The 25,071-nt window shown below is 43.6% G+C and overlaps 2 protein-coding genes across 3 annotated transcripts in view; one reads left to right on the top strand and one right to left on the bottom strand.

Moving 5' to 3' along the window:
* The window catches only part of LOC138771363 (uncharacterized), a 34,987-nt gene extending 25,336 nt beyond the window's left edge, over positions 1–9,651 (top strand). Inside the window, exons 7-11 of the mRNA XM_069951010.1 lie at positions 2,321–2,464; positions 4,591–4,659; positions 5,021–5,074; positions 6,943–6,971; positions 8,450–9,651. Coding sequence (XP_069807111.1) covers positions 2,321–2,464; positions 4,591–4,659; positions 5,021–5,074; positions 6,943–6,971; positions 8,450–8,488 — 335 coding nt within the window. The 3' untranslated portion in view covers positions 8,489–9,651. The remainder of the gene's footprint in view (positions 1–2,320; positions 2,465–4,590; positions 4,660–5,020; positions 5,075–6,942; positions 6,972–8,449) is intronic.
* A 197-nt stretch (positions 9,652–9,848) lies between these two features.
* On the bottom strand, positions 9,849–21,816 carry LOC138771366 (DNA damage-regulated autophagy modulator protein 1-like). Of its 2 annotated transcripts, none has more exons than XM_069951013.1 (7): positions 21,564–21,816; positions 19,882–19,949; positions 19,293–19,435; positions 17,794–17,965; positions 17,354–17,412; positions 16,550–16,636; positions 9,849–12,051 (listed from the first exon to the last, which is right to left on the bottom strand). In XM_069951013.1, the coding sequence occupies exons 1-7, from the start codon at positions 21,686–21,688 to the stop codon at positions 11,905–11,907; spliced, it is 801 nt and encodes a 266-aa protein (XP_069807114.1). In that variant the 5' UTR covers positions 21,689–21,816; the 3' UTR covers positions 9,849–11,904. The 2 variants fall into 2 exon arrangements, with proteins under 2 accessions (XP_069807114.1, XP_069807115.1); XM_069951014.1 differs by having other exon boundaries at positions 19,353–19,435.
* Between the last annotated feature and the right edge of the window lie 3,255 nt (positions 21,817–25,071).

The following is a 25,071-nucleotide window of genomic DNA, read 5'->3' as shown; positions in this document are numbered from 1 at the left end:
TATCGGAGTTAGAACAGGACAATTCTAAGCATAGTCATTTTTAGAGATGAGAGAATTTACAGTATGTTCGGGTTCATGAAACCATGAAGGCTCGGCATTTAACTCCTGGTGGCATCCCGAGGGGTGCCTGGAAAATATGGATAGATTATGGCCCTAGACATCTTTTTCATCTTCACTGCACAAATATATATATATAATTTTTTTTTCTGATTATTCCAAAATACAACCAGTCCCGGGCAAAGCTATTCCTAAATTTACTAATGTGTTCTATCATTGTGACTTTTAGGCTTTGTTCACACAAACTGGCTCAGTTGCCCCTAACAACCAATCAGATTCCACCTTTCTTTCCTCACAGACTCTTTGGAAAATGAAAGGTGGAATCTGATTGGTTGCTAGGGGCAACTGAGCCAGTTTCACTTTACACCATGGTTGATAAATCTCCCCCATAGTGTTTATGTCAATCGTTTGGTCAGTCGTTTTTTAACCAAAATCAGGAGTGGTTTTTATGCTGTGTTTACACAAAATGATAATTCGTCCAATCGATCGTTTAACAATTTTAATGCAACAATTTGGTTTTTATAACGATCAGTGTTTAGATGAATAAATCGTTAGAAAAATCATTAGAAAATTAGTAAGAAAAATTGTTATTGCGATCGTTTTTAAGATCGCTTAAGACCGATCTGCGAATTTTTAGCGAACGACAAACGGCGATTTGAGAACATGTTGAAAGATCAAAATGAACAATTTCTCGCTCATCGCTTGATTGTTTGCTGTTTTTATACGGAACGATTATCGCTCAAATGCAATCGTTATTGCGAAAATTCGTGTTTTCAACCCCTTCCTGATTTTGGTTGAAAAAAGACTGACCAAAAGACTGATGGAAATACTATGTGTGGACATAGCCATAGAACACAAAAATTTCTACCATGTTCCTATATGAAGCAAGATAATACAGTGAGCTTGCACCATACCTGATGAGTAGCAGCTTCTATTAGCAGCTGGTTCTCTCACAGAACACTATAAGGAAAAACAACAAAGTTCCTATGGAAAAATGCAGAACACCACACCCTGCTGCAATGTCACAGTACAGCAGTCGCACTGAAAAATGTCATATAGGAAACAAAGTCCTGTAGAGTATTGTGTAATTGTGTATAATTTTTTCCTAGTTGACTCTATGCTAAATCTGTCTGCAGTGTTTTTGACCCCCCCAAAAATGTTATGTACCAAAAAAAGTCTAGCCTTAAAGGGAACCTTTCACCCCCCGTGCCAGGGTGACGCCTGCCTGACCCCCTGGTGGAGCACCATATACTTACCCCTTCCCCGAAGTCCCATTCCTGGACCCGCTCCCGCTGCAATATCGCCGTCGGAAGCTGTGCACGCGCGCTGCAGAGATGAGTCCGACGCTCATAGAGAATGAAGGCTCATAGAGAATGACACGCACGGCTTCCGACGGCAATATGGCGCCGGCTGGAGCGGGTCCAGGAACGGGACTTCGTGGAAGGAATAAGTTTATGGTGCTCCCCTGGGGGACGGGCGGGCGTCACCCCGACACGGGGGGTGACAGGTTCCCTTTAAGACCTGAAATGAAAACTAATGGCCTATACAGTATGTTGTGGAGGATTAAACTTCCTAATGTTATATTTCTTATTAGATCTGTTCTCCAGTCCAGTAATAACACTGAATCCACTAGAGACTATGGAAGTTGACAGCCTGACCCAGCCAGTGACTATGGAGAGTGACAGCCTGACCCAGCCAGTGACTATGGAGAGTGACAGCCTGACCCAGTCGGTGACTATGGAGGGTGACAGCCTGACCCTGACATGTGACACCAGGCTTAGTCCGCACACACACACCACAGAGCTGCACTTTGCTTTCTACAGAGATGGGCAGGAAGTCCAGGGATTTGGCCCATCTAATAAATACGGTGTCCTGTCCGCTCAGGAGGATACTGGGAATTATTCCTGTACAGCAAGAACCTTAGATGACAGAGTTTGGAAAACAAGTCAAGATTTCCCTGTACAGATATACAGTAAGTATACATATAATAGATATATAAGTAAGACTAGGCTGTGACCACCGGTTCTGACTAATTTTGCTCTTTCTATTACTGAACTTTGAGAATTTCTTGATTATATGGGGCAGGTGTCAAAATTAAAATTTTACACTTTTCACATTTCGTGCGGCCAAGCATCATAGTATTGCACCCAAATGTTTAGTAGGCCACAGTGGTTATAAAGTATTGGAAAAATATACTATATAATTGTGTTATACATGTGTGATGTTCTTTATGTAATAATAATGTAATGTGCTACTCTCATAGAGGCCAATAGACGTGGACATGACACATACTGGTACCTGGTTCTGCTGCTAATTGCCATCGTATCAGCTATTATGATCTTCAGACACAGACATCATATACTGACATTATTCAATAAAAAAAATCAAACCAGAGATCCACACCAAGGTAACCAAGTTTATTTTCATATTGTTATTTATTTTATTTTATTTACTGATTGCAATTGCCTCAGCGTCCGTTCTTTACTGCAGGGGCGGCTTGTTTTCACATCGTTATTCTAACGCCCGGTCTTTTGAAGGAGCGTTAGAATAATGTGCCTGTACATTATTTCCGGACACTGTTCACTGAACAGCGCCCGGAAACATCAGCTGTTCACACAACGCAATGTGCAGCGCGGCCGCACATTGCATTGGAGTGAATGGCTAATTGATTTGCGGGCACAGCCGCCGGTGCTGCAAATCAATTGTGAAAAAATGTGCCTGCAGCCAAAACAGAGGTATCGGCTGCAGGAAAGGGCTGAGTGCAGCCCGGCGGCCGGCTGTTTAACAGTGTTTGCTGCTATGCAATAGACGCTGTTAAACGTTGTGTGAACATAGCCTAATACTGCCCCTATATACAAGAATATACCTACTATAATACTGCCCCAATATACAAGAATATAACTACTATAATACTGCCTTCTATATACAGGAATATAACTACTATAATACTGCTCCTATATACAGGAATATAACTACTATAATACTGCCCTATGTACAAGAATATAACTACTATAATACTGCCCCAATATACAAGAATATAACTACTATAATACTGCTCCTATATACAAGAATATAACTGCTATAATGCGGTTCAGGGAAGAATAAAAGTGCTGCACCTCACACCTATGGCTGATACTAGTGCCCCTACGCTAAATAAAAAACACATCAGAATTTTGTGTATGAATTGATCAAGCCATACTGCCCCATGTACCTCGTGCCGGTATCTGATACACATGGGTCCCTACACTAAGTCCACACCGTGCCAGTCAGTGGCTACCAACCCCGCAGGCGTGCACAGTCAGGGAACGGGGGCCATGGGACGGCCCTGCGACCCCCATGCCACAGGACCAGACCCAAAAACACCACACCAGAACCCGGCCAGCACCGCCGGCGGAGAAGGTCGCCCCCAAACAGCACAAGTCTGGATGAGGTATTGCGCTCACCATAGCTGCTGCAAACAGAATGGGAAAAGACAGGAGGGATTAAAACCATGTGCACTCAGGTGTCTCCTGCTAATTGCGGTCATGTGGGTCTCACCAGGTCCTGTGGCATGGGGGTCGCAGGGCCGTCCCATGGCCCCCGTTCCCTGACTGTGCACGCCTGCGGGGTTGGTAGCCACTGACTGGCATGGTGTGGACTTAGTGTAGGGACCCATGTGTATCAGATACCTGCACGATGGTACATGGGGCAGTATGGCTTGATCAATTCATACACAAAATTCTGATGTGTTTTTTATTTAGCCTAGGGGCACTAGTATCAGCCATAGGTGTGAGGTGCAGCGCTTTTTCTTCCCTGAACCGCATTACTACTATAATACTGCTCCTATATACAAGAATATAACTGCTATATATGGTTTTAATCCCTCCTGTCTGTCCCATTCTATCTTTGATAGCTATGGTGAGTGCAATACCTTATCCAGACTTGTGCTTTTTGGGGGCAGCTTCCTCCGCCGGTGGTGCTGGCTGGGTTTTGGTGTGGCATTTTTGGGTCTGGTCCTGTGGCATGGGGGTTGCAGGGCCGTTCCATGGCCTCCCTTCCCTGACTGTGCACGCCTGCGGGGGTGGTGGTCGCTGACCGGCACAGTGTGAACTTAGTGTAGGGACCCATGTGTATCAGATACCTGCACGCGGTACATGGGGCAGTGTGGCTTGATCAATTCACATACAGAATTCTGATGTTGTTAATGCAGCCGAGAGGTACAAGTATCAGCCATAGGTGTGAGGTGCAGCACTCTTTTTCTTCCCTGAACCATAACTACTATAATACTGCACCCTATATACAGGAATATACCTACTATAATACTGCCTCCTATATACAAGAATATAACTACTATAATACTGCCCCTATATACAAGAATATAACTACTATAATACTGCTCCTATATACAAGAATATACCTACTATAATACTGCCTCCTATATACAAGAATATAACTACTATAATACTGCTCCTATATACAAGAATATAACTACTATAAGTTGCAGTGCAAAAAAACCCAATGTTTTTTATTATTGTTCTCCCTTTTTGCTCCTAGTCAGTACTTCGGCAATAAACACTTCTGCTGTGGAGACCATTTACATGGAAGTAAAACTGAGCCAGGAAGGTGAGTGACTATAGTGACTATATAGTTTACAAGGTGTTATACGAGGGACCCCAAGTAACCTCCACAGGTATACTGTACACAGAGTACACTGCATATATAGTTCTGCCTCTTTATTAGGGCATAGGACGACTCTACATACAGTGGACATATATGTGAAGTCTTATACAGAGTAGCAGGATATCCCCATATAGTCTGCACTGTGGTCTGTGATGTACAGGACACATACAGGTTCACAGTATGAAGACAAAATGGGAACACAACTAAATGCCACATCTATTCCAGTGCTTTAAACACTTATCAGCCAAAGCCATTGAACCCAGATTTTATTACTCTTCTATGTTTCTTTTTTTTTCCGCCATAGATCTCACTGAAAATGATGACGTCTGTTACACGACCCTCGGTTTCCCTGCAAAAGGTCAGTACTCATAGGAAAAAGAACTTCTACGTGGTCTGGCAGATGTATAATGATTATAGGTTAGGTTTATTAGAAACTGGGTCTTGCCACAAGAGGGCGTAAGTGCACTTCTTCCACTGTCTTATAAAATGTCTCTCAGAGGCTACTTTTGGATAGTGTGAGATGTGGAAGATGTTTTGTGCAGCTGACACATTTTGAGAGCATTATTTGAGGTTTGAGGACATCTCTAAACTGAGAGAAGCAGGATGGTCATCTAGGCCCCTCTGACTAAGCATTTAGGAGGTGTAAAGAGAAGTGGCTACATGAGGGAACATACATTTGGTGGACAGACCACCATCACCTTAACTTACACTGGTTTTGTCAATGTAAAACCTGGACTGCTATAAGCTAAAAATGTATAATGCCTAGCAATAAATCCAGGTTCTGTTTGAAATCTGATGATGATAGGTTGGAATATGGAGAACTGGGGGTAAGCACTCCGATCCTGTCTTTTCTGTGAAGTGACACACTGCCCCCTCCTGGTGTGATGATGTGGGGAGGACACACTGACCCCTGCTGGTGTGATGATGTAGGAGCCATTACATATGACAATTGGTGATGATGATTAGTAGTGATAAGTGATAAGTACAGGACTTTCTGCAGCCACATATGTTGTCCCTCATGGCTTCCAGCTGCAGGATAATGGTCACCCCCCCCCCCCCCACACACACACACACACACACACACAAGGGTTTCCAGCAATGTCTCCTGCCCAGACACCAGATTTATCAACAACCTACAGGTATACAGGATCTACAGGTCCAGCTGTAACATCTGTAAGGAAATATGATGCAGGACGCCATACAGAACCTGTATCCTACACGTACCACTAAACTTTAACTTTAACAAATGGTGCTATTTAGCCTGTGTAGTTGGGGTAAAATCCTTGGTTTTGTTTAGGCAGAGGATTCATGGATTGTCTTCAATTGCTTTTTTCTCATTACAGCTTTTTTTTTTTTACCATTTACTTCATAATAATCTTTGGCTGAGGGCCATATATGAACAGCGTTCATATATGTGTACTTTACTATGTTAAGTACGCATATTTTAAACCGCACATTCAGGCCCTGACCACCTCCTGCTGCTTTCACCTCCTAAATCCGCTCTTTTCTCACCTGATTCCACAAAACTTCTGGTCCATGCTCATGTCATTATTTCCCGCTTGGACTACTGTAACATCACTCTGGCCTTCCATCTAACTCCCTCACTCCCCTCCAGTCTATCCTTAACTTTGCTGCCCAACTAATCCACCCTCCCCCACACTTTGCCTCTGCCTCTCCCCTCTGCCAATCCCTTCACTGGCCCCCATCGCCCAATGTATTCACTTTAAATTGTTGACCATGACATACAAGGCCGTCCACAACCGGTCCCCTCCGTACATCTCCGACCTAATATCCCGCTACCGTCCCTCACACAACCTTCAAACCTCCAGTGACCTTCTGTGCTCCCCCCTTGTTCGTACCTCACACAACCGCCTCCAAGACACATCCGGCTCTCACTACCCCGACACATCCGGCTCTCATCCACCATCAAGACCTTCAAGAATAACCTGAAAGCCCACCTCTTCCAACTAGGCTACAATTCTGCATCACACCTGACTGGCTGCACTTTACCTCCTGTCTCCCTCCTCTTACCATATAGAATGTAAGCCCTCGCGGGCAGGGTCCTCTTCCTTCATGTACCAGTCTGCCATTTACCTTTATGTAATATGTTTTGATCTTGTAATGTTCCTGTTTGTTACCCCCTATCTCTTATATAGTGCTCCGGAATCAAGGGCGCTCTATAACTAAATAATAATAATGTATAATATTCTGCCTTTATATTTTCAGCTTCTTCCCCACAAAGAGTCACTGAAACTGTGAGTATGATAAAAGCATAGTATATATATATATATATATATATATATATATATATATATATAATTATTTATTTATTTTTTTAAATTAAAGTTGCTGTCAGTAATAAGAAAGATATGTAATTCCCCCTGAGGAGCCCCTTCTTTCTGGGTACAATTACAGAAGGCAGAAGAGGGACCACTCCAAATTTCTCACGGATCATGGATTTGCTACCAAGAATAAAGTCATACAAATTAGATTGGCAAACGGGTGTCATAAGTTAAACTGGCACTGTCATGAAGATAAAAAAAACTTTTCAAGTGTCAGAAAAGTGTCAAAAGTTTTGATCAGTCAGGGAGAAGTCTGTGCGCCGCACATTCACTTCTGTAAACTCTGATGTGTCATTGTCCGACATGGCTAGTGGCTTACATTATGTGACCATCCAGGTCAAATAACACAGAGCCGGGAGGAAAACATGCTGCACATAGAATTTTACCAGCTCATGCCCCCAATCAGCCACAGTCTGAACATTCAGCTCCATCCGATCAAAACGTTTGACTAGTCTCTATGACATGCCAAGAGATGAGAGATCCAGCAGCACCAGTAGATCACTAGATACTCAAGTAGGTCAAAAGCAATGCACGTCAGGGGTTCACAATCCCATATAAGTGAACTATAACATCAAGGAGATACAAAGTCCAACAGCATACATGGGGAAAGTAATCCAATTTTATTCAGCCAAGTGCCATACAACACTTCGACCAATCACTGGTAAAGACCAGCGATTGGTCGACACACTGTATGGCACTTGACTGAATAAAATTGGATTACTTTCACAGTGTATGCAGTTGGACTTTGAATTTCCTTGACATCTTTGACATGTCAAAAGTTTTTTTTCATGAAAGGTCCTTAAAGTATGGATATCTGCCATGAGGCAAGATGAGTATCTTGCCTCAGTCAGCATATTGCAGAAATTCTAAAGAGGGCCGTGTTGTATGGAGTGGCTATAAATTATACTGTCTGGCATCTTACGCCACACACCACTCCCCTCATCCCTTTCATTTTTTATAGAGGCTTAGGGGGTATTCACACATTCCATGAACATAGTCCGTGCATAGAAGATCTGCTACAGACCAGATTCTAGGACCTTCCGGCATTGTGTATCATTATGATGCCAGGAGCAGCTCAACTGTTTAAATCCTCACAGTACTGTACTGACACAGCTATGTGACTGTATCACTACAGCAGCGCAAAGATTTAGGCAATGTTCACACAATGATTTTCTCCAGCCATTGATACTCAAAATAATGGCTATTGTTTCGAGTACTATGTGTGAACAACTTGAAATAATGGCTGCAAATAAATGACATGAACATTAATTTGCTGGCCAATGCGAACAGTGGCCGTTATTTTATACATTGTGTGCACCAATGGCCGTTGTTTCCATAGACTTCAATGTTAGACATTACATTGCTCTTATCTCTATCCTATTACTTCACAGGTCTATTCAGAAGTCAGAATGTGGGGCAGAGACTTCTGAGGATCCCCGATACCTCAAGATCAAATGATCATACATCACTGTGTAGAGAAGAAGAGTATGATAGCATGATAGTAATACATTTTGGACCAAGAAAGAGGAGCTTCACTGATAGAGTAGCTTACAGCATATTGTATGGGTATGGCGGACCCTTCATATTGACTATGTAGTTGAAGCATTTCCTCATTTTACTGTTTTTTTTTCTATTTGAAAATTCCTGGAATTGTTTCCTTCAGTTGATCTCATTGTGACCCCCTGGAAATTCATGTGTTTCTGTTGCATGGACTGTTCCACATATTCTGGCCACAGAGGGGGAGACAGAAACTCCCGTCACAGTTACTGATGTTAATTCTACAGCTCCTGTCGCACAGTTATAAGGGATTTGATGACCTATTTGATGATCCTATTCACTATGACTGTATACCTCTACTTATTTAGAGATAGATGGAGATGAGGATTATCACACTAACCTCCCAGCAGGCAGAGTTAGCGCTGGCTTTAGCTAAACATGTGATACTTTGCTAATGCATTATGGGATTGAGGGCAAATTTGAAAGAGAGAAGATTGAGTTTTCAACCATGGAGGCTGATCAAAGGTCACATGACCCAGATGCCGTAATGAAATGTGTGAGTGCAGCAGAGCTGGGATGAAACTGATGACACTGAGGAATAGCGATGGTGAGAGTGCATTGGCAAACAAATCAGTGGGAGTGCTACTTTAATTTTATTCTGAGGGCAAGAACAATCACAGCAATGTGTAACTATTAAACAAAAATTGGTTTGGATCCCCATATCCTGTTAGCTATAACTTTTTTGTGTTCTATTTTTGTAGCTTTGTAAGTACTCAGTTTTGGTATGTTTTAACTATTTTATAAAAAAAAGGGGGGAAAAAAATGTTTTCCAGGCTTAGAAAAACATGGCCACTTTCCTCCAGAAACAGCGCTTCCCCTGTCCTCACTTTGGATGTGGTATTGCAGCTCAGTTCCATTGAAGTGAATAGAGCTATATTGTAATACCACACACCACCTGGGGTAGGCGTGGTGCTGTTTTTTCAAGAAAGTAGATGTAATTTTCCTAGTCCCGAATAACCGCTTTGAGAATTAGATGGGGAATCCTTACCTCTCTTTAATCCATGCACAGTGTTCATCAATAAAGGTTTTATTTTAATAGTTGTGATATTTCAATAATGATTGTATTCACTTTCTTTTTTTGAATTTTTGGATTTTTTTTTTGTGACATTGCGGGGTGTTATCTTTGTTGGTCGACTTCTGGGAATGGTAATAATCTGGAATTTCCTCCATTTGTACACAATCTGTCTGAGGATACAATCAGACTGTGGAATTAGGAGTGGAATCCGCACAAAATTTTGCTCATTTTTTTTTTTATATAAATTTTTTAGTATTTTCAAATAGATGCAATACAAAACAGCTAGAAAATGACAATGGTACATTTTACAGTAAATTATTAAAACATAGCAATGTCTCATTATGCTCAATGTGATTTCCACTATGTTGCAGAATATACACCCAGAATTTTCTGCCGCAGATTCACTTTCCGCTCAAAGAATAAAGAAATCCCTTAGAGGTCATTAAATTTCCACTTTCCGCTCGAATTCCTTGTTTTTTCCGCCAGAGCTGAAGAAGAGGAAGTTTTAAGCATAACACTTTTCTTCTTCCATTCCTCGCCTATTCCTCATTGTGAACATCCACCCTAAGGCCATGTTCACACAATGTGTGTGTTGTATAAATTACGGTCCTTGTTGCAATTTGTAACAACGGCCATGAATTATACAAACCATACGTTGTCTGTGAAGGAATGGAATCCAAGCCGGAGCGTATACGCGTAGTATACGCTCCAGGCGGGTTTCCATCTGGACGCACGAGAAACTGACATGTCAGTTTTCAGAGGCTGCTATTTATTGAATAGTGGCTGCACAGACATGTCAGTTCACACAATGGAGAGTGCAGCTCCGGCCGCACGCTCCATTGTGTGCAGCGGCGAATTCAGCAGAAGAAGATCATCTTCAGTAACACCGGCCAGGTCACGATATCTGAACATGGCCTAACTGTGGATTGGTTGAGTCCAAATTATGTAGAGATGGTTTTGTATCCCAATGAGCATGTACAATCTTGTGCTATCAATTGTATAATAATATAGTTAATAAGGTTGAAAGAAGACAAGAGTCCATCAGGTTCAACCTAGAGAAACCTTACTGTGTTGATCCAGGAGAAGGCAAAAACCCAGTGGCATAGCTACCATAGAGGCAGTTGCTGTGGGGCCCGTGCAGGAGGGGGGCCCGGGGATGCACAGGGAAGATAAGAGTCTCCTCTGTCATTCTGCTTAACCCAGTGACCTTAAGTCACCCAGTGTTCTCTTACCTGCTCCAACATAAAAAAGGGTTAAAAAGCAGAGGACAAGGAGATCTCTGCTTCACTGCTATGATAACCCCTGACTGTTGTTCTCTGGCTGCTGCAGTCAAGTAGGAAAATGTGCCAGAGGTCAGAGGTTGTTCTCTTTGTTTTCCTTTTTAGCTCTTTTTTGTGTTGCAGCTTATAAGGGGTAAAGTAGAAGGTAGTCTGCTCCTGCATCTATGTATTTAACCATAACCTCTCCTAATGGGCCCTTATAGTTATATACAGTGGACTGACAGAGCAAGCAGCCATTGGCTCTCTGCTCTGCCAGTCACTTTTGAAGCCAAGGGGAGGGGAGCCCAGCACAGTTTTTTGCTTTTGGGCCCCCTGAATCCTAGCTACACCCCTGCAAAAACCCCTATAAAATTGTATAAATCTATACGGTCAAAATGCTCAATGCATCTAGAAACCCTTGGGGGGGTATAGTTTCCAAGATTGGATATTAGGGGGTACGCCTGAGACCTAAAAAATCCTAAATAAAGGATTTTTTCTCACTCCAATCCCCAGAGAATCTTTCGGACAAACGTTCTAGGCTCCACATTGCGAGCAGTTATTTTAGTAGATGGGACGTTTCGATCTATAATCTATATCTTCAAGGATAAGGCAATTCTGGCATTGGATATTTTGGGGGATTTCACTCTGAATATCGGACACAGACAGTAACAGTGCAAAATATAAAAAAAACCTTTATATTCTTGTACGTGGTGCACAATATGATGTAAGGATGATAACAAAAGTCCATTTTACCCTTCTACCTGACCTACAGTTCTGTACATGTACAGTAATACAGTCATGGTTCTTGGTTTCCTGGAAGACACCAAGGTCTCTTTTCTTTCAGACTAACACCATGTTCAGACTTATACATTTCCATGTAATCTTAGCACTACCTGTACTTATCCATATGTCCTCTCTTTCCACTAGCAGCTACCTGTTTAATCAGGTGATAGCCATATGGGACAGGTATAATAAGCGTCCATGTTCAAAGTTTGAGCCGATGTATCTGAATCTGTCATGTGTGATACATTCTTAAAGGTTCGTACAGCACTGCAGTACATTCCTTTTCTTGCTGAAAGATAATGATTTTGGTTTCACTATGAATCTTCTTCCTTAAGGTTACAAACTCAGTCTTGTCACCCCTCCATATTATACATAGATGCTGGTGGAAACAAAAAAGTAAAACAAGTTATACAAAAGATTAAATCTACATTAGCATAATGGGATTACATGAATATATCTACTATATGCTATAATACTGCCCACTCTGAACAGGAATGTAACCACTACAATACTGCTCCTATATATAAGAATATAACTACTATAATACTGCCCCTATATACAAGAATATAACAACTATAATACTGCTCCTACATACAGGTATATAACTACTATAATACTGCTCCTATATACAAGAATATAACTACTATAATACTGCCCCCATATACAAGAATATAACTACTATAATACTGCCCCTATATACAAGTATATAACTACTATAATACTGCTCCCTATATACAAGAATATAACTACTATAATACTGCTCTTATATACAAGAATATAACTACTATAATACTGCTCCTATATACAAGAATATACTATAATGAAATCCAAACGAAGAGAAAAGAGCTTGCACTCACCAAAAAATCGCTGCAAATCAATCCATTTATTCAGTCTTGACAGACATGTGTGGGGAGGGAAAGTGAAAGCAGGGGCGTCCTGATGGCTACAGACTGTTTCCCGTGGCTAACCACGCATCTTCCGGCCTGAGGTTTTGATGAGTGCAAGCTCTTTTCTCTTTGTTTGGATTTCATTTACCCTGTTATAAGCTTTATGCACCTCCATGCTGCTCTCCATTGCCTAGATTCCTCACGTATATGATCCTAGCTCATGGGTATACAGTCGATACTATACGGACTTTGGTGCTAACTCAGACCTGCTCTACAAGTTGATATCTACTATAATACTGCTCCTATATACAGGAATATAACTACTGTAATATGTGCACGACAAGACAGAAATGGCTGCACATCGCACCCATGGCTTATTCAGCTACATTTAAAACCAACATCAGAAGTTAGTATATAATTTGGCCAAACCATATTGCCTCATGTACCACATGCAGGTCTTCTAAAACAAATGAGTCCCTAACCAAAAAACATCACTGTGCCGGTCAGCGACCACAATCCCCGCAAAATGTGCGTAAGCAGAGAAGGGGGGCCACGGAATGGCCCTGCAACCCCATCGTCACAGGACCAGACCCTGGAGGGCCCCCCAAACCCCGCAGGGGTACATAAGGGGAGGATCTCCTAGTATTCTCCCATTCTACCTGCAGAGGAATGGAGAGCGAGGTAAGAGCTTGTTCACACTTGTGTTGCTTGGCGTCCACTTTTTCCGCCGGTGGCGCCTGCGAGGTTCGGGGGGGCCCTTTTGGGTCTGGTCCTGTGACAATGGGGTTGCAGGGCCATTCCGTGGCCCCCCTTCTCTGCTTACGCACGTTTTGCGGGGATTGTGGTCGCTGACCGGCACAGTGATGTTTTTTGGTTAGGGACTCATGTGTATCAGAAGACCTGCACGTGGTACATGAGGCAATATGGTTTGGCCAAATTATATACTAACTTCTGATGTTGGTTTTAAATGTAGCTGAATAAGCTTTCGTGTCGGCCATGGGTGTGATGTGCAGCCATTTCTGTCTTTTTGGCTTGTGCATATTTTATGTATTCTGTCCCTTTTTTCATTGTGGCTAGCACTCGTGCTGTGTAAGACCCATGTGATCCAAATTAGCAGGAAGCACCTGTGTACATAAGGGGAGGATCTCCTAGTATTCTCCCATTCTACCTACAGAGGAATGGAGAGAGGTAAGAGCTTGTTCACACTTGTGTTGCTTGGCGTCCACTTTTTCCGCCGATGGCGCCTGCGGGGTTCGGGGGTGCCCTTTTGGGTCTGGTCCTGTGACAATGGGGTTGCAGGGCCATTCCGTGGCCCCCCTTCTCTGCTTGCGCACGTTTTGCGGGGATTGTGGTCGCTGACCGGCACAGTGATGTTTTTTGGTTAGGGACTCATGTGTATCAGAAGACCTGCACGTGGTACATGAGGCAATATGGTTTGGCCAAATTATATACTAACTTCTGATGTTGGTTTTAAATGTAGCTGAATAAGCTTTCGTGTCAGCCATGGGTGCGATGTGCAGCCATTTCTGTCTTTTTGGCTTGTGCATATAACTACTATAATACTGCTCCTATATACAGGAATATAACTACTATAATACTGTTCCTATATACAAGAATATAACTACTGTAATACTGCCCCCTATATACTAGAATATAACTACTATAATACTGCTCCTATATACAGGAATATAACTACTATAATACTGCCCCTATATACAGGAATATAACTACTATAATACTGCTCCTATATACAAGAATATAACTACTATAATACTGCTCCTATATACTAGAATATAACTACTATAATAGTGCTCCTATATACAGGAATATAACTACTATAATACTGCCCCTATATACAGGAATATAACTACTATAATCATGCTCATATATACAGGAATATAACTACTATAATACTGCTCCTATATACAAGAATATAACTACTATAATACTGCTCCTATATACAAGAATATAACTACTATAATACTGCTCCTATATACAGGAATATAACTACTATAATACTGCTCCTATATACAGGAATATAACTACTATAATACTGCTCCTATATACAAGAATATAACTACTATAATACTGCCCCCTATATACAAGAATATAACTACTCTAATACTGCTCTTATATACAGGAATATAACTACTATAATACTGCTCTTATATACAAGAATATAACTACTATAATTATAACTTCCCTGACTGTGCACGCCTGCGGGGGTGGTGGTCGCTGACCAGCACAGTGTGGACTTAGTGTAGGGACCCATGTGTATCAGATACCTGCACGCGGTACATGGGGCAGTGTGGCTTGATCAATTCACATACAGAATTCTGATGTTTTTTATGCAGCCGAGAGGTACTAGTATCAGCCATAGGTGTGAGGTGCAGCACTCTTTTTCTTCCCTGAACCGTATTTTGTTTCTCTCTTTTCTCCGTGTTTTGCACTCCTCCTGGTGAGACCCACATGACCGCAATTAGCAGGAGACACCTGAGTGCTCATGGTTTTAATCCCTCCTGTCTGTCCCATTCTATCTTTGATAGCTATGGGGAGTGCAATACCTTATCCAGACTTGTGCTGTTTGGGGGCAGCTTCCTCCGCCGGTGGTGCTGGCTGGGTTTTGGTGTGGCATTTTTGGGTCTGGTCCTGTGGCATGGGGGTTGCAGGGCCGTTCCATGGCCTCCCTTCCCTGACTGTGCACGCCTGCGGGGGTGGTGGTCGCTGACCGGCACAGTGTGGACTTAGTGTAGGGACCCATGTGTATCAGATACCTGCACGTGGTACATGGGGCAGTGTGGCTTGATCAATTCACATACAGAATTCTGATGTTTTTTATGCAGCCGAGAGGTACTAGTATCAGCCATAGGTGTGAGGTGCAGCACTCTTTTTCTTCCCTGAACCATAACTACTATAATACTGCTCCTATATACAGGAATATAACTACTATAATACTGCTCCTATATACAAGAATATAACTACTATAACACTGCTCGTGGGCCTGACGAAACTCGCGTACTGCGAGTGAAACAGTCTGTCGCCTTGACGCTCCTGCTTCCACCTCCCTCCCCTGTATTCATGCTGAATTGATCTGAATAAAGTGGACTATGTTGGCAGCAAACGGTGAGTGCTAAGCTCTTTCTTGCTTTTGGATCGTATTGGATTTGTCTTCATTAGCTATATGCACCACCGAGCTACCTATCCTTATGCCTCTATATCCTCTACCTCTATCGTCCTAGCCCGGTTAGTCTTCCCAGCCACGTATGCACTTTGGTGCTAACTCGGTTTACCTACTGGACTTTATAACTACTATAATACTGCTCCCTATATACGAGAATATAACTACTATACTGCCCACTATATACAAGAATATAGGTACTATAATACTGCTCCTGTATACAGGAATATAACTACTATAATGAACAAGGATCAAGAAACAGAGTCTCGCACTCACCGGACTGAAGATGCAAGTGGTTTATTTCCGATACATCAGAGTAGGCTAGGCGGGGAGAGGGGAGATGGTGAAGCAGGTGTGTTCAGCAGGAGCAACAAAATGTTTCACGCCTACAGAGGCGCTTCGTCGGGCTAGGAACCGCGTTCCTAGCCCGACGAAGCGCCTCTGTAGGCGTGAAACATTTTGTTGCTCCTGCTGAACACACCTGCTTCACCATCTCCCCTCTCCCCGCCTAGCCTACTCTGATGTATCGGAAATAAACCACTTGCATCTTCAGTCCGGTGAGTGCGAGACTCTGTTTCTTGATCCTTGTTCATTTATCCTGCCTTTTTTGTCTCTGCACCGCCGCTCCACGGTTTGGATACAGTTTGTGTGCTATATACTCCAGTCCCGGGTTTCCCACATTGGGTGTACCTTGTAGTTAGTGCCGGCCGGAACTCTCACCATACGTATAACTACTATAATACTGCCCCCTATATACAAGGATATAACTACTATAATACTGCTCTCTTTGCACAAATAATGTCTGTACAAACCTGGAAATCTGTATAGTAAGTGAGATAGTGCAGCATGAATGTCAGCACAGACAGCCACTCCGATATCACTGCAGATGCATTACAGATCTAAACAGGAGAATGAGAAGACATTACTATATACTTCTGTGTATGTGATTCACATCCTGTAGGGCAGCAGTGGAATCTGGGTTCCAGGACAGTACATTTGGTCCAGTCCATGTAGGACTTCCCTAAAGGCCCTATTACACAGAACGATTATTGGCCGTTTTGGCCGATAATTGTCCCGTGTGGTAGGAGGCAACGATCAGTCGACATGAATGATGTCGGCTGATCATTGCTGTTGTTTGTCTTTCAACATATTGAAAAACAATTGACTGTGATAGCAGCGATCTGCTGCCACGGCTCCGTGGAATAGGAGCAGCAGCAGACCGCTGCTATCTCATTTAGGTTGCCCGAACGATCTAGTGATTACCCGGGCAGCCCGCGGCCTCCCCTGCACTTACCTGCTCACTGCCGTTGCTGACAGTGCTCGTTTGCTCCTCTATGTCGCCCCGTGTAATAGGGGCTTTAGGAATGGATCAGAATGAAATTTCTTTATAAACACGTATCATTTACTTATGCCAGAATGTTCTATTCAAGTATCATAATGGCAAGACTTCAGGAGAGAGGGATTTAGGGGTAGTGGTTTGGTGCCTAATAAAGGCAAGGTGCTGGTACACTGACATACCCAAGATCAATAGCTCCAAATAATATTCTATATATCAGTGATCTAAGCAATGATATCCTCTATACCAGCAATTATTACACATAGTATAATAGACCTACCTCCTCACAAGGGCTTCCATTACATAGCTGGTATAGAAGCGGGATCTTAAAAAGAAGAACTGAAAGGATCTGTAAAAGAAAAAGCTACCCCAGTGTATGTCAGGTTGTTATATAGTGATACATAGACACGGACTTAAAGGGGTTGTTCACTAAAAAAATTTACTTTCAAATCTACTGGTGCCAGAAAGTTCCAGAGATTTGTAATTTACATCTATAAATCTTGACTTTCAGTACTTATCAGCTGCTGTATGTCCCGCAGGAAGTGGCTGATAAGTACTGGAAGACAAGATTTTTTAATAGAAGTAAATTACAAGTCTCTGGCACTTTCTGGCACCAGTTGATTTGAAAGCAAAAAATTTGACACGGACAACCCCTATAACATGGCCAGCGATACTGCTCACCCAGGCACCCAGAAACAGCTATATTTTCAGAAAGGATACATGTGATAAGTGTCACAGTCATCGTGAGGGATAGCGTCATTCTTATATGACACACGTATGGATTGCTGAGTGACATCCGATACAAGCATTTCGATTGGTAAATGTTGTATATGGTGCCCAATCCCAATGACATCACAGCTCCAGTCCGATGGACCACAGGAAAGGCTTCTACCTGTAACATACAAGACACACTTGTGTCAGCTCCTGAGGTCAAACTGTTATTTCCCACCACTGTTTTTTTTCTTTCTCCTTTGCACCTGTCACAAAGTTCTCACTTAAAGTTCTCAGATTAAGTGGTGAAGATGCATTCTAAAGTTTCACCATTAGGTGTCAGTATTGTCTATGTATTTCTATGCACAGCTGTAGTTATTGGGTTTACTGTTTTGTACCATGTGTTATGTGCTGACCTATCACAAGTGCTCTTTTCTTCTAACCTATTATCTTTCTCCTTTCTCCTGCACACACTCATCCCCACCACTCACAGAGAGGCACACTACAAGATCCTGTAGGAGGAGTTTCACTGGTGAAGGAAGTGCACAGTTAGTCTTTACTAGATCCCCATGACTGGGGCTTGTACTACCCTAATGGGACAGTTAGACGATACCAGAGGGCAAAAGGTGGTCAGACCAAAGTCTATACACAGCGCAGCAAGTAGTGGTCAGCTCACCCAGCCAGCAATCCCGAGACAGGTGCACGGTAAAACCCGGTCACTTGCCCACACTACACAGTGAATGAGGCTGGAAGTAGAGTAGTTGTCTCTTTTCACTGTGTAGTGGCAGCTCTGCAGCTGTTCACTTGAGTGGGAGCTGCAGTTAAGCATGGCCACGGCCACACAGAATGAAGCCAACAGCTTTGGGCCCCAGTGACTGTCTAGTGCTGGTGCCGAACAGCTGGTTGTCAGGGGTGTCGGCCCCCCATTAATCAGTGACTGTGGATTGCTCATCTGTACATTTTGCTTGGAAAATGCCTTTAAGATCTCAGTTTCTTGGAGGTGGGAGGGTGTGCACCATGGTGCCCAAATTTTCTGGAATCTGGATTTAAAGGGTTAAGGCCCTATCACACTAAGCGATTATTGGCCGCATTTGACCGATTATTGGCCATTACAGCTGATAATCGCTTGGTGTAATAGATAGTGTTAAAAAGCAAAAGATTTCAACCAAAATCCTGATCCTGCTAGCGATGGTCTGCCGGACGTCGCTCCATGTAATAGGAGACCGCCACTTCTATGGGCCACTGGGATGATCTAAAGATCTTCTGGACAGCCCCTCCCGCAGCTCCCTGCTCCTCTTTTAGTCCATAGTGATCCTCTACTTTGGCAATGCCCAAACTCCGCAGCTCGGACCGCTCAGACCTCTGCTCTTTCTATAGCTAAGAACATTGTGTTGCTCTTGGTGGGATTTGGGCCCCATCGTGGGTTTTGCTTTAGTACTCTATGACTTTTGAATGTGTCCCTGCAATGATAGGCGGCATTATGTACTATAAAGAATAAGTCCACAAACCTGAAACACAGCAACAGTGAACGTCCCAATACTTGAGGATAACCCCACTACGAGTAATACCTTCTGGGCAATGGAACAATGATCTTCAATGGCTGCAGACTGAATATCAAGGAACCTGGACTGCAAATATATGGTGGCAGCTCCTGTAATAGAAGATATATGGGGTTACAGGTCATGGTCTGGGGTCTTCTGGTCATCAGTGATCGCAGTTTCTCCAGCTGCTACATCCACTTAAAGGGGTATTCTGGTGTAGAAATATGTTTATATGTTGTTGGGCCTGCTGTAAAATTGAGAAAAAAAGGTATGTACTTACTGTACTCTGGTCCCCATTGGAGGAGGACCTGCCCACTCAACCAATCATTTGCCACAGCAATGTCCCCTCTTGGTCTGTGATTGGCTGATTGGGTAGGCCAAGCCTCCATCTCTTTCACTCAGAAGAAGGGAGAAGATATGAGCAGGAATGGGAGCTGTGGGGGTCTGGGATAGGTAAGTATGCTTCTCCTTTTAATTTTTACAGTGGGCCCAGCAAAAAAAACAAAAAACATTTATTTATTTTTTAAGAACATGTGATTCCTTTACAGTCACTTACCAAGAATGGAAGACAACATAAAGACCGTAGAAAATACAACAGACTCTGGGAAATAGGATCCTGTTTCACTGAAAAGCAACATAAAATATAGTGAATCAATTAAACACCAGAGGAAAGTTAATCGTTTTGTAGAGTCTCTATTATCTACGTTATCAGCAATCGTTTAGTACAGTCTGTCACAAGCAGACTCTATCAGCAGAGCAGTCATTATAGGCACTGAGGCCTAGCAGAGGTCTTGACAACTGAAGAGCTCCTTGACATTAAATTGTGAGCGGGCCTATTGGACCACAGTGCCAACAATGACACCTGTCAGACTGGTGTCCATGTTATTGTGAGCCAGCTCCTGGAAATGCTTCACTGCACTTTCTCCCACCAGAACCCCTGTGCACAGCCATTGCGGCCTACCTTGTGGCAGCAGACCGTGGCTTCTCCATAATCCATCCAGCAAATCCACAGTTAGTGAGCTAGTAGGCCCTGCTAGCAAGATCTGTAGCAACAGTGCCACACTGCTAGCATCTGAATAGGGGACTGAGGGGCCTGGAGGAAGGGACACAGGGGTCTGGAGGAAGACAGAAGGACCTGGAGCAAGACAGAGGGGTCTGGAGAAGGACTGAGAGTTCTGGAGAAGGATAGAGGGGCCTGGAGGAGGATAGAGGTGTCTGGAGGAGGGCAGAGTGGTCTGGGGGGCACAGAGGGGCCTGGAGGAGGATAGAGGAATCTGGAGGGGACAGAGGGGTCCAGAGGAGGATAGAGGAATCTGGAGGAGGACAGAGGGGACTGGAGGATAGAGGAGTCTGGAAGAAGATAGAGGAGTTTGGAGGAGGACAGAGGAATCTGGAGGGAGACAGAGGGGCCTGGAGGATAGAGGAGTCTGGAAGAAGATAGAGGAGTCTGGAGGAGGACAGAGGGGCCTGGAGGAGGATAGAGAAATCTGGAGGGGACAGAGGGGTCCGGAGGAGGATAGAGGAATCTGGCGGAGGACAGAGGGGCCTGGAGGATAGAAGAGTCTGGAAGAAGATAGAGGAGTTTGGAGGAGGACAGAGGGGTCTGGAGGAGGACAGAGGGGTCTGGAGGAGGACAGAGGGGTCTGGAGAAGGACAGAGGGGTCTGGAGGATAGAAGAGTCTGGAAGAAGATAGAGGAGTCTGGAGGAGGACAGAGGGGCCGAAGGAGGACAGAGGGGTCTGGAGGAGGACAGAGGGGTCTGGAGGAGAATAGAGGGGCCTGGAGAAGGACAGATGGGTCTGGGGAGGATAGAGGGGCCTGGAGGAGGACAGATGGGTCTGGGGAGGATAGAGGGGCCTGGAGGAGGATAGAGGGGTCTTTATGAGAGCACAAAGGAGTTTATTGGGGGACAGTACAGGGGTGGGATTTGGCCCAACTGGGCTGAATATATGTGTGTGGCAGTATGAAATATAGAATGCATAGCACATGGCAGTACTTGTAAAAGTGAAGAGTGAATAATGTGTGGGCAGCAAACACTACAGGGATGAAATATACAAGAGCTGACAGAAGTCATCACGGTCTGGATCAGCTGGAGAAGAAGAACTATAGAGAATATATACATAGAATAGAATAGAATAGAATATGAATAATAATAAATTAATAAATAAATCGATTATATAAAACTGATATAATGCAATGTATATAGTAATAACTGTATCAGACGTGTTCTCTTCTTACCTGATATACAGTAAGTAAGTTGGAGCATGGCCTTCAATGATGGTCACGGTATAAGCAACAAAGAGCCCTAATAGTGTCCAAGTGGCCCAGAAGCAAGGCAAAAATGCCAGGCCCTGAATCTCCATAACGCTTGTATGAATCTCAGGGTCTTCTGTAGTCTCCCAGCTGTGATGTCACCGGTGGTCCCTGATGTCACCAGTGCTCCCCAATGTCATCAGTGCTCCGTAATGTCACTGGTGGTCCCTGATGTCACCGATGTCACCGGTGGTCCCCGATGTCACTGGTGGTCACTGTTGGTCCCCGATGTCACTGGTGGTCCCTGATGTCACCGATGGTCCCCGATGTCACTGATGTCACCGTTGCTCCCTGATGTCACCGGTGGTCCCTGATGTCACCGGTGGTCCCTGATGTCACCGGTGGTCCCTGATGTCACCGGTGCTCTCCGATGTCACCGGTGCTCTCCGATGTCACTGGTGGTCCCTGATGTCACCGGTGCTCTTCGATGTCACTGGTGGTCCCTGATGTCACTGTTGGTCCCCGATGTCACTGGTGGTCCCTGATGCCACCGTTGCTCCCCGATGTCACTGGTGGTCCCTGATGTCACCGATGGTCCCCGATGTCACTGATGGTCCCTGATGTCACCGTTGCTCCCTGATGTCACCGGTGGTCCCTGATGTCACCGGTGCTCTCCGATGTCACTGGTGGTCCCTGATGTCACCGGTGGTCCCTGATGTCACCGTTGTATCACAGTTGATGGTGTTTGCTTCCTGGGCTCAGCACCAGTTGGTATAGGAGCTCCCCTACCACATCCTATGGTCCTCTCCTTCTTGTTAACCATAATCCAGTGTTCGATCACTGTGGTTTCCCAATGTCTTATAATCTAGTTCTTGATGGCTTCTTCTCCATCATCGCAGTCTACTACCTGTCCTGTTGCTCTCACTCCTCTGTTTTATACCAGTCCTCGCTCCCGGCACTCTTCCCCATGATATGTAATGTTTTAATGTGATGGTGTAATAACTGTTTTGCAAGTGAGTTTGCTGTTCATTTCTTTGCATGTTCTGCCTAGTAACAGTGATGTATTATGGAGGAGGAGGGGACCAAGTTTGGGTAGATGTTAGAGTCACCAGCTAAGCTCCTCCGCAGACCATATCCCATGGAGCTGGGGAAATCGTCATCATGTTAGAAATCATCGTTTTAGTCACATTTTCTCAAGTTTCTCAAGTTCCGGTCCCGGAGAATAGTCAGTGCTCTCTAAAGAAGATGAACAGCACGTTCTTATTTACCATGTCTGGGACAATGTTCACAGATTGAGTAATCCAACACAGTTATCTTAACCCCTTCCCAAAATTTGACGTTCATGTATTTCATAATGTCGGGAAGGAAGTATGGCTCGGACCCAGGAGCTGAGCTTGCGGCTGCCAGGTTATTACTACAGCATACAACCACTGAGAGCGGCTGCGATTGGAGGGAAATTCATTGCCAGCAGTTTAACCAGCAACATACCATGGTCCGCTAACATGGAGCTGCTTTGTATATTCTTCTTCCCAGAATTCCAAGTGGAGCAAGAACGACCAACAGTGACTGCAAGGAATATAATGGCCAACGATGGAACAATCATCGAGCTAGACCAAGAAAAGAAGAAGGAAAGGAAGTAGCAGGGAAAAGGGGCAGCAGAGTAAGGATATAAGCATCCCATACTGTATAGGGTTCAGTTCGATCTATGGAGGAGCAGGACTCTCAGGGACATTGATGGAGATGAGGGTGTGACTTTCCTTCATGTACCCTCCGCAACTAATGCTCAGCTGAATTTTGAAAACACACTAAAGGGGTTATCCAACACTACAAAAACATGGCTACTTTCTTCCAGAGACAGCGCCACTCTTGTCTTCAGGTCAGGTGCGGTTTGCAATAAGGCTCCATTCACTTCAATGGAACTGAGTAGCAAAACCTGCACCCAAACTGGAGAGTGTTGCTGTCTTTGGAAGAAAGAGGCCATGTTTTTGTAGCACTGGATAACCCCTTTAAACCGGATTACTACATTACAGTTATATCAGTACCCTGGGCAAATGCTATCAGTTGCATCGTATACTGAGGGGCATGAGATCCCGGCTATGACCCAGCATGTTTTCAGCAGACTGAGATTTTCACGAGATTTGAATTTATTTCTAAGAATTACACTTTGGCCATTATATTATTACATACTGAATGCAAAACTCAATGATTCCCGCAGGAGACCGAGCCAAGTGGACACCATGTTATACGGGGAATTTTATCATCTTGGAACTATGGAAACTTTATCAAACAACTAAAAATATATTTCTGGATAAATTACAATCCCAGCATCAGGATGAAGGGGTATAGAGACTCAAAGATTGTCTGTCTGATACAATCTATATGTGGAATAGAAATGGCAGCTTTAGAAGATCAACAAAACCAAAGTGTGAACACTAAGGAAGACACTAATGTTTTTTTAGACCAACGCCCTGAACTAAACCCAGGAGAGGAGGAGGAAAAAGACAAAGAACAAGGGAGAACCGGGCTTCATATGGAAAGTAGATCGGCACCCAAAACCAACAACGTGGAAAGAACCTGCGACACCAATGTGGTGAATATTCCTTCTGTCCCACTTTCCCCGCAGCAAAATCGTCTTTTGTCTTTGGGAATTACTCTTGGCCCCAGCAATAGAATCATTGGTTTAAAATATATTTCGATCTTATAAGGTTTGGGAGACAACTTCACTGATAGACCTTAAAGGTTTGGACGTTGAAAGTGATTTTTTACCACCATATACAGAATCTTGTCAAAAATTACCTGCTTCTCTAAGCTAAGCCCCCGAAAGTAAGGCCCCTTTGGTGTTAGTGTTACTTTCTATGTTGTAATAGAGAGAATTACGGGATCTGTTGTTTTCTATATGTGTAGCGTTGTCTAAGGAAGACCTTGTATGTCCTCCTCTGGATAATCTGTCTCATGTTTCCCTCTATTGTGTCTCCGAAGCATCAGACTGCGAACAGGCACTAAGGAAGGGAAACATCAGACAGATTTTTTTTTTAAAGGCAAAAAATTTAGGTTTTATACAGTTTTTTCTGTTATTTTTAAAGAATGACCAGAGAAGTAGAAACGTAGAAGACTGAAAACGTTTATTTAGTCCTTTCTTATTATCTTACTATAGATATATGCTTATATGTTTACCATCAGTTATTGTACTGTAGGAGGCGCTCTGGGTCTGGGGTGGCAGCAGGCTGGTAGTATCAGGCCAGGAATTACTAGGCTGCAGCTGTTCTTCTACCTGGCTGGTTATGGAATGGGGGGGGGGGGGGGGGGGGGCTCACTTTTAAAATAAATAAATAAATAAAAATGATAAAAAACAAACAAACAGCAGCCTGTGGTCCGTTCACACATTGCAGATCCTGCAACTGATTTTAAATACATTGATTTGTTTTGGTGCAGCTGATCTGCAGCAGGTGAACATTAGATTATAAGGTCATCTACAAGGCAGGGTTTATGTTGT

Source organism: Dendropsophus ebraccatus, chromosome 13 (assembly GCF_027789765.1).
Source record: "Dendropsophus ebraccatus isolate aDenEbr1 chromosome 13, aDenEbr1.pat, whole genome shotgun sequence".
In the NCBI taxonomy this organism is placed as follows: Eukaryota; Metazoa; Chordata; class Amphibia; order Anura; family Hylidae; genus Dendropsophus; species Dendropsophus ebraccatus.
The sequence above is the reverse complement of the archived record's forward strand: the minus strand, read 5'-3'. Positions and strand labels throughout refer to the sequence as shown.

Excerpts from the sequence above, each read along its gene's own strand:
- LOC138771366 (XM_069951013.1), bottom strand. The coding sequence starts at position 21,688 with ATGGAGATTCAGGGCCTGGCATTTTTGCCTTGCTTCTGGGCCACTTGG. Across the intron at positions 17,966-19,292 it reads TCACTGTTGCTGTGTTTCAG|GTAGAAGCCTTTCCTGTGGT; the intron begins GTTTGTGGACTT and ends TGTATGTTACAG. Across the intron at positions 17,413-17,793 it reads GACTGTGACACTTATCACAT|TTCTTCTTTTTAAGATCCCG; the intron begins GTATCCTTTCTG and ends AGATCCTTTCAG.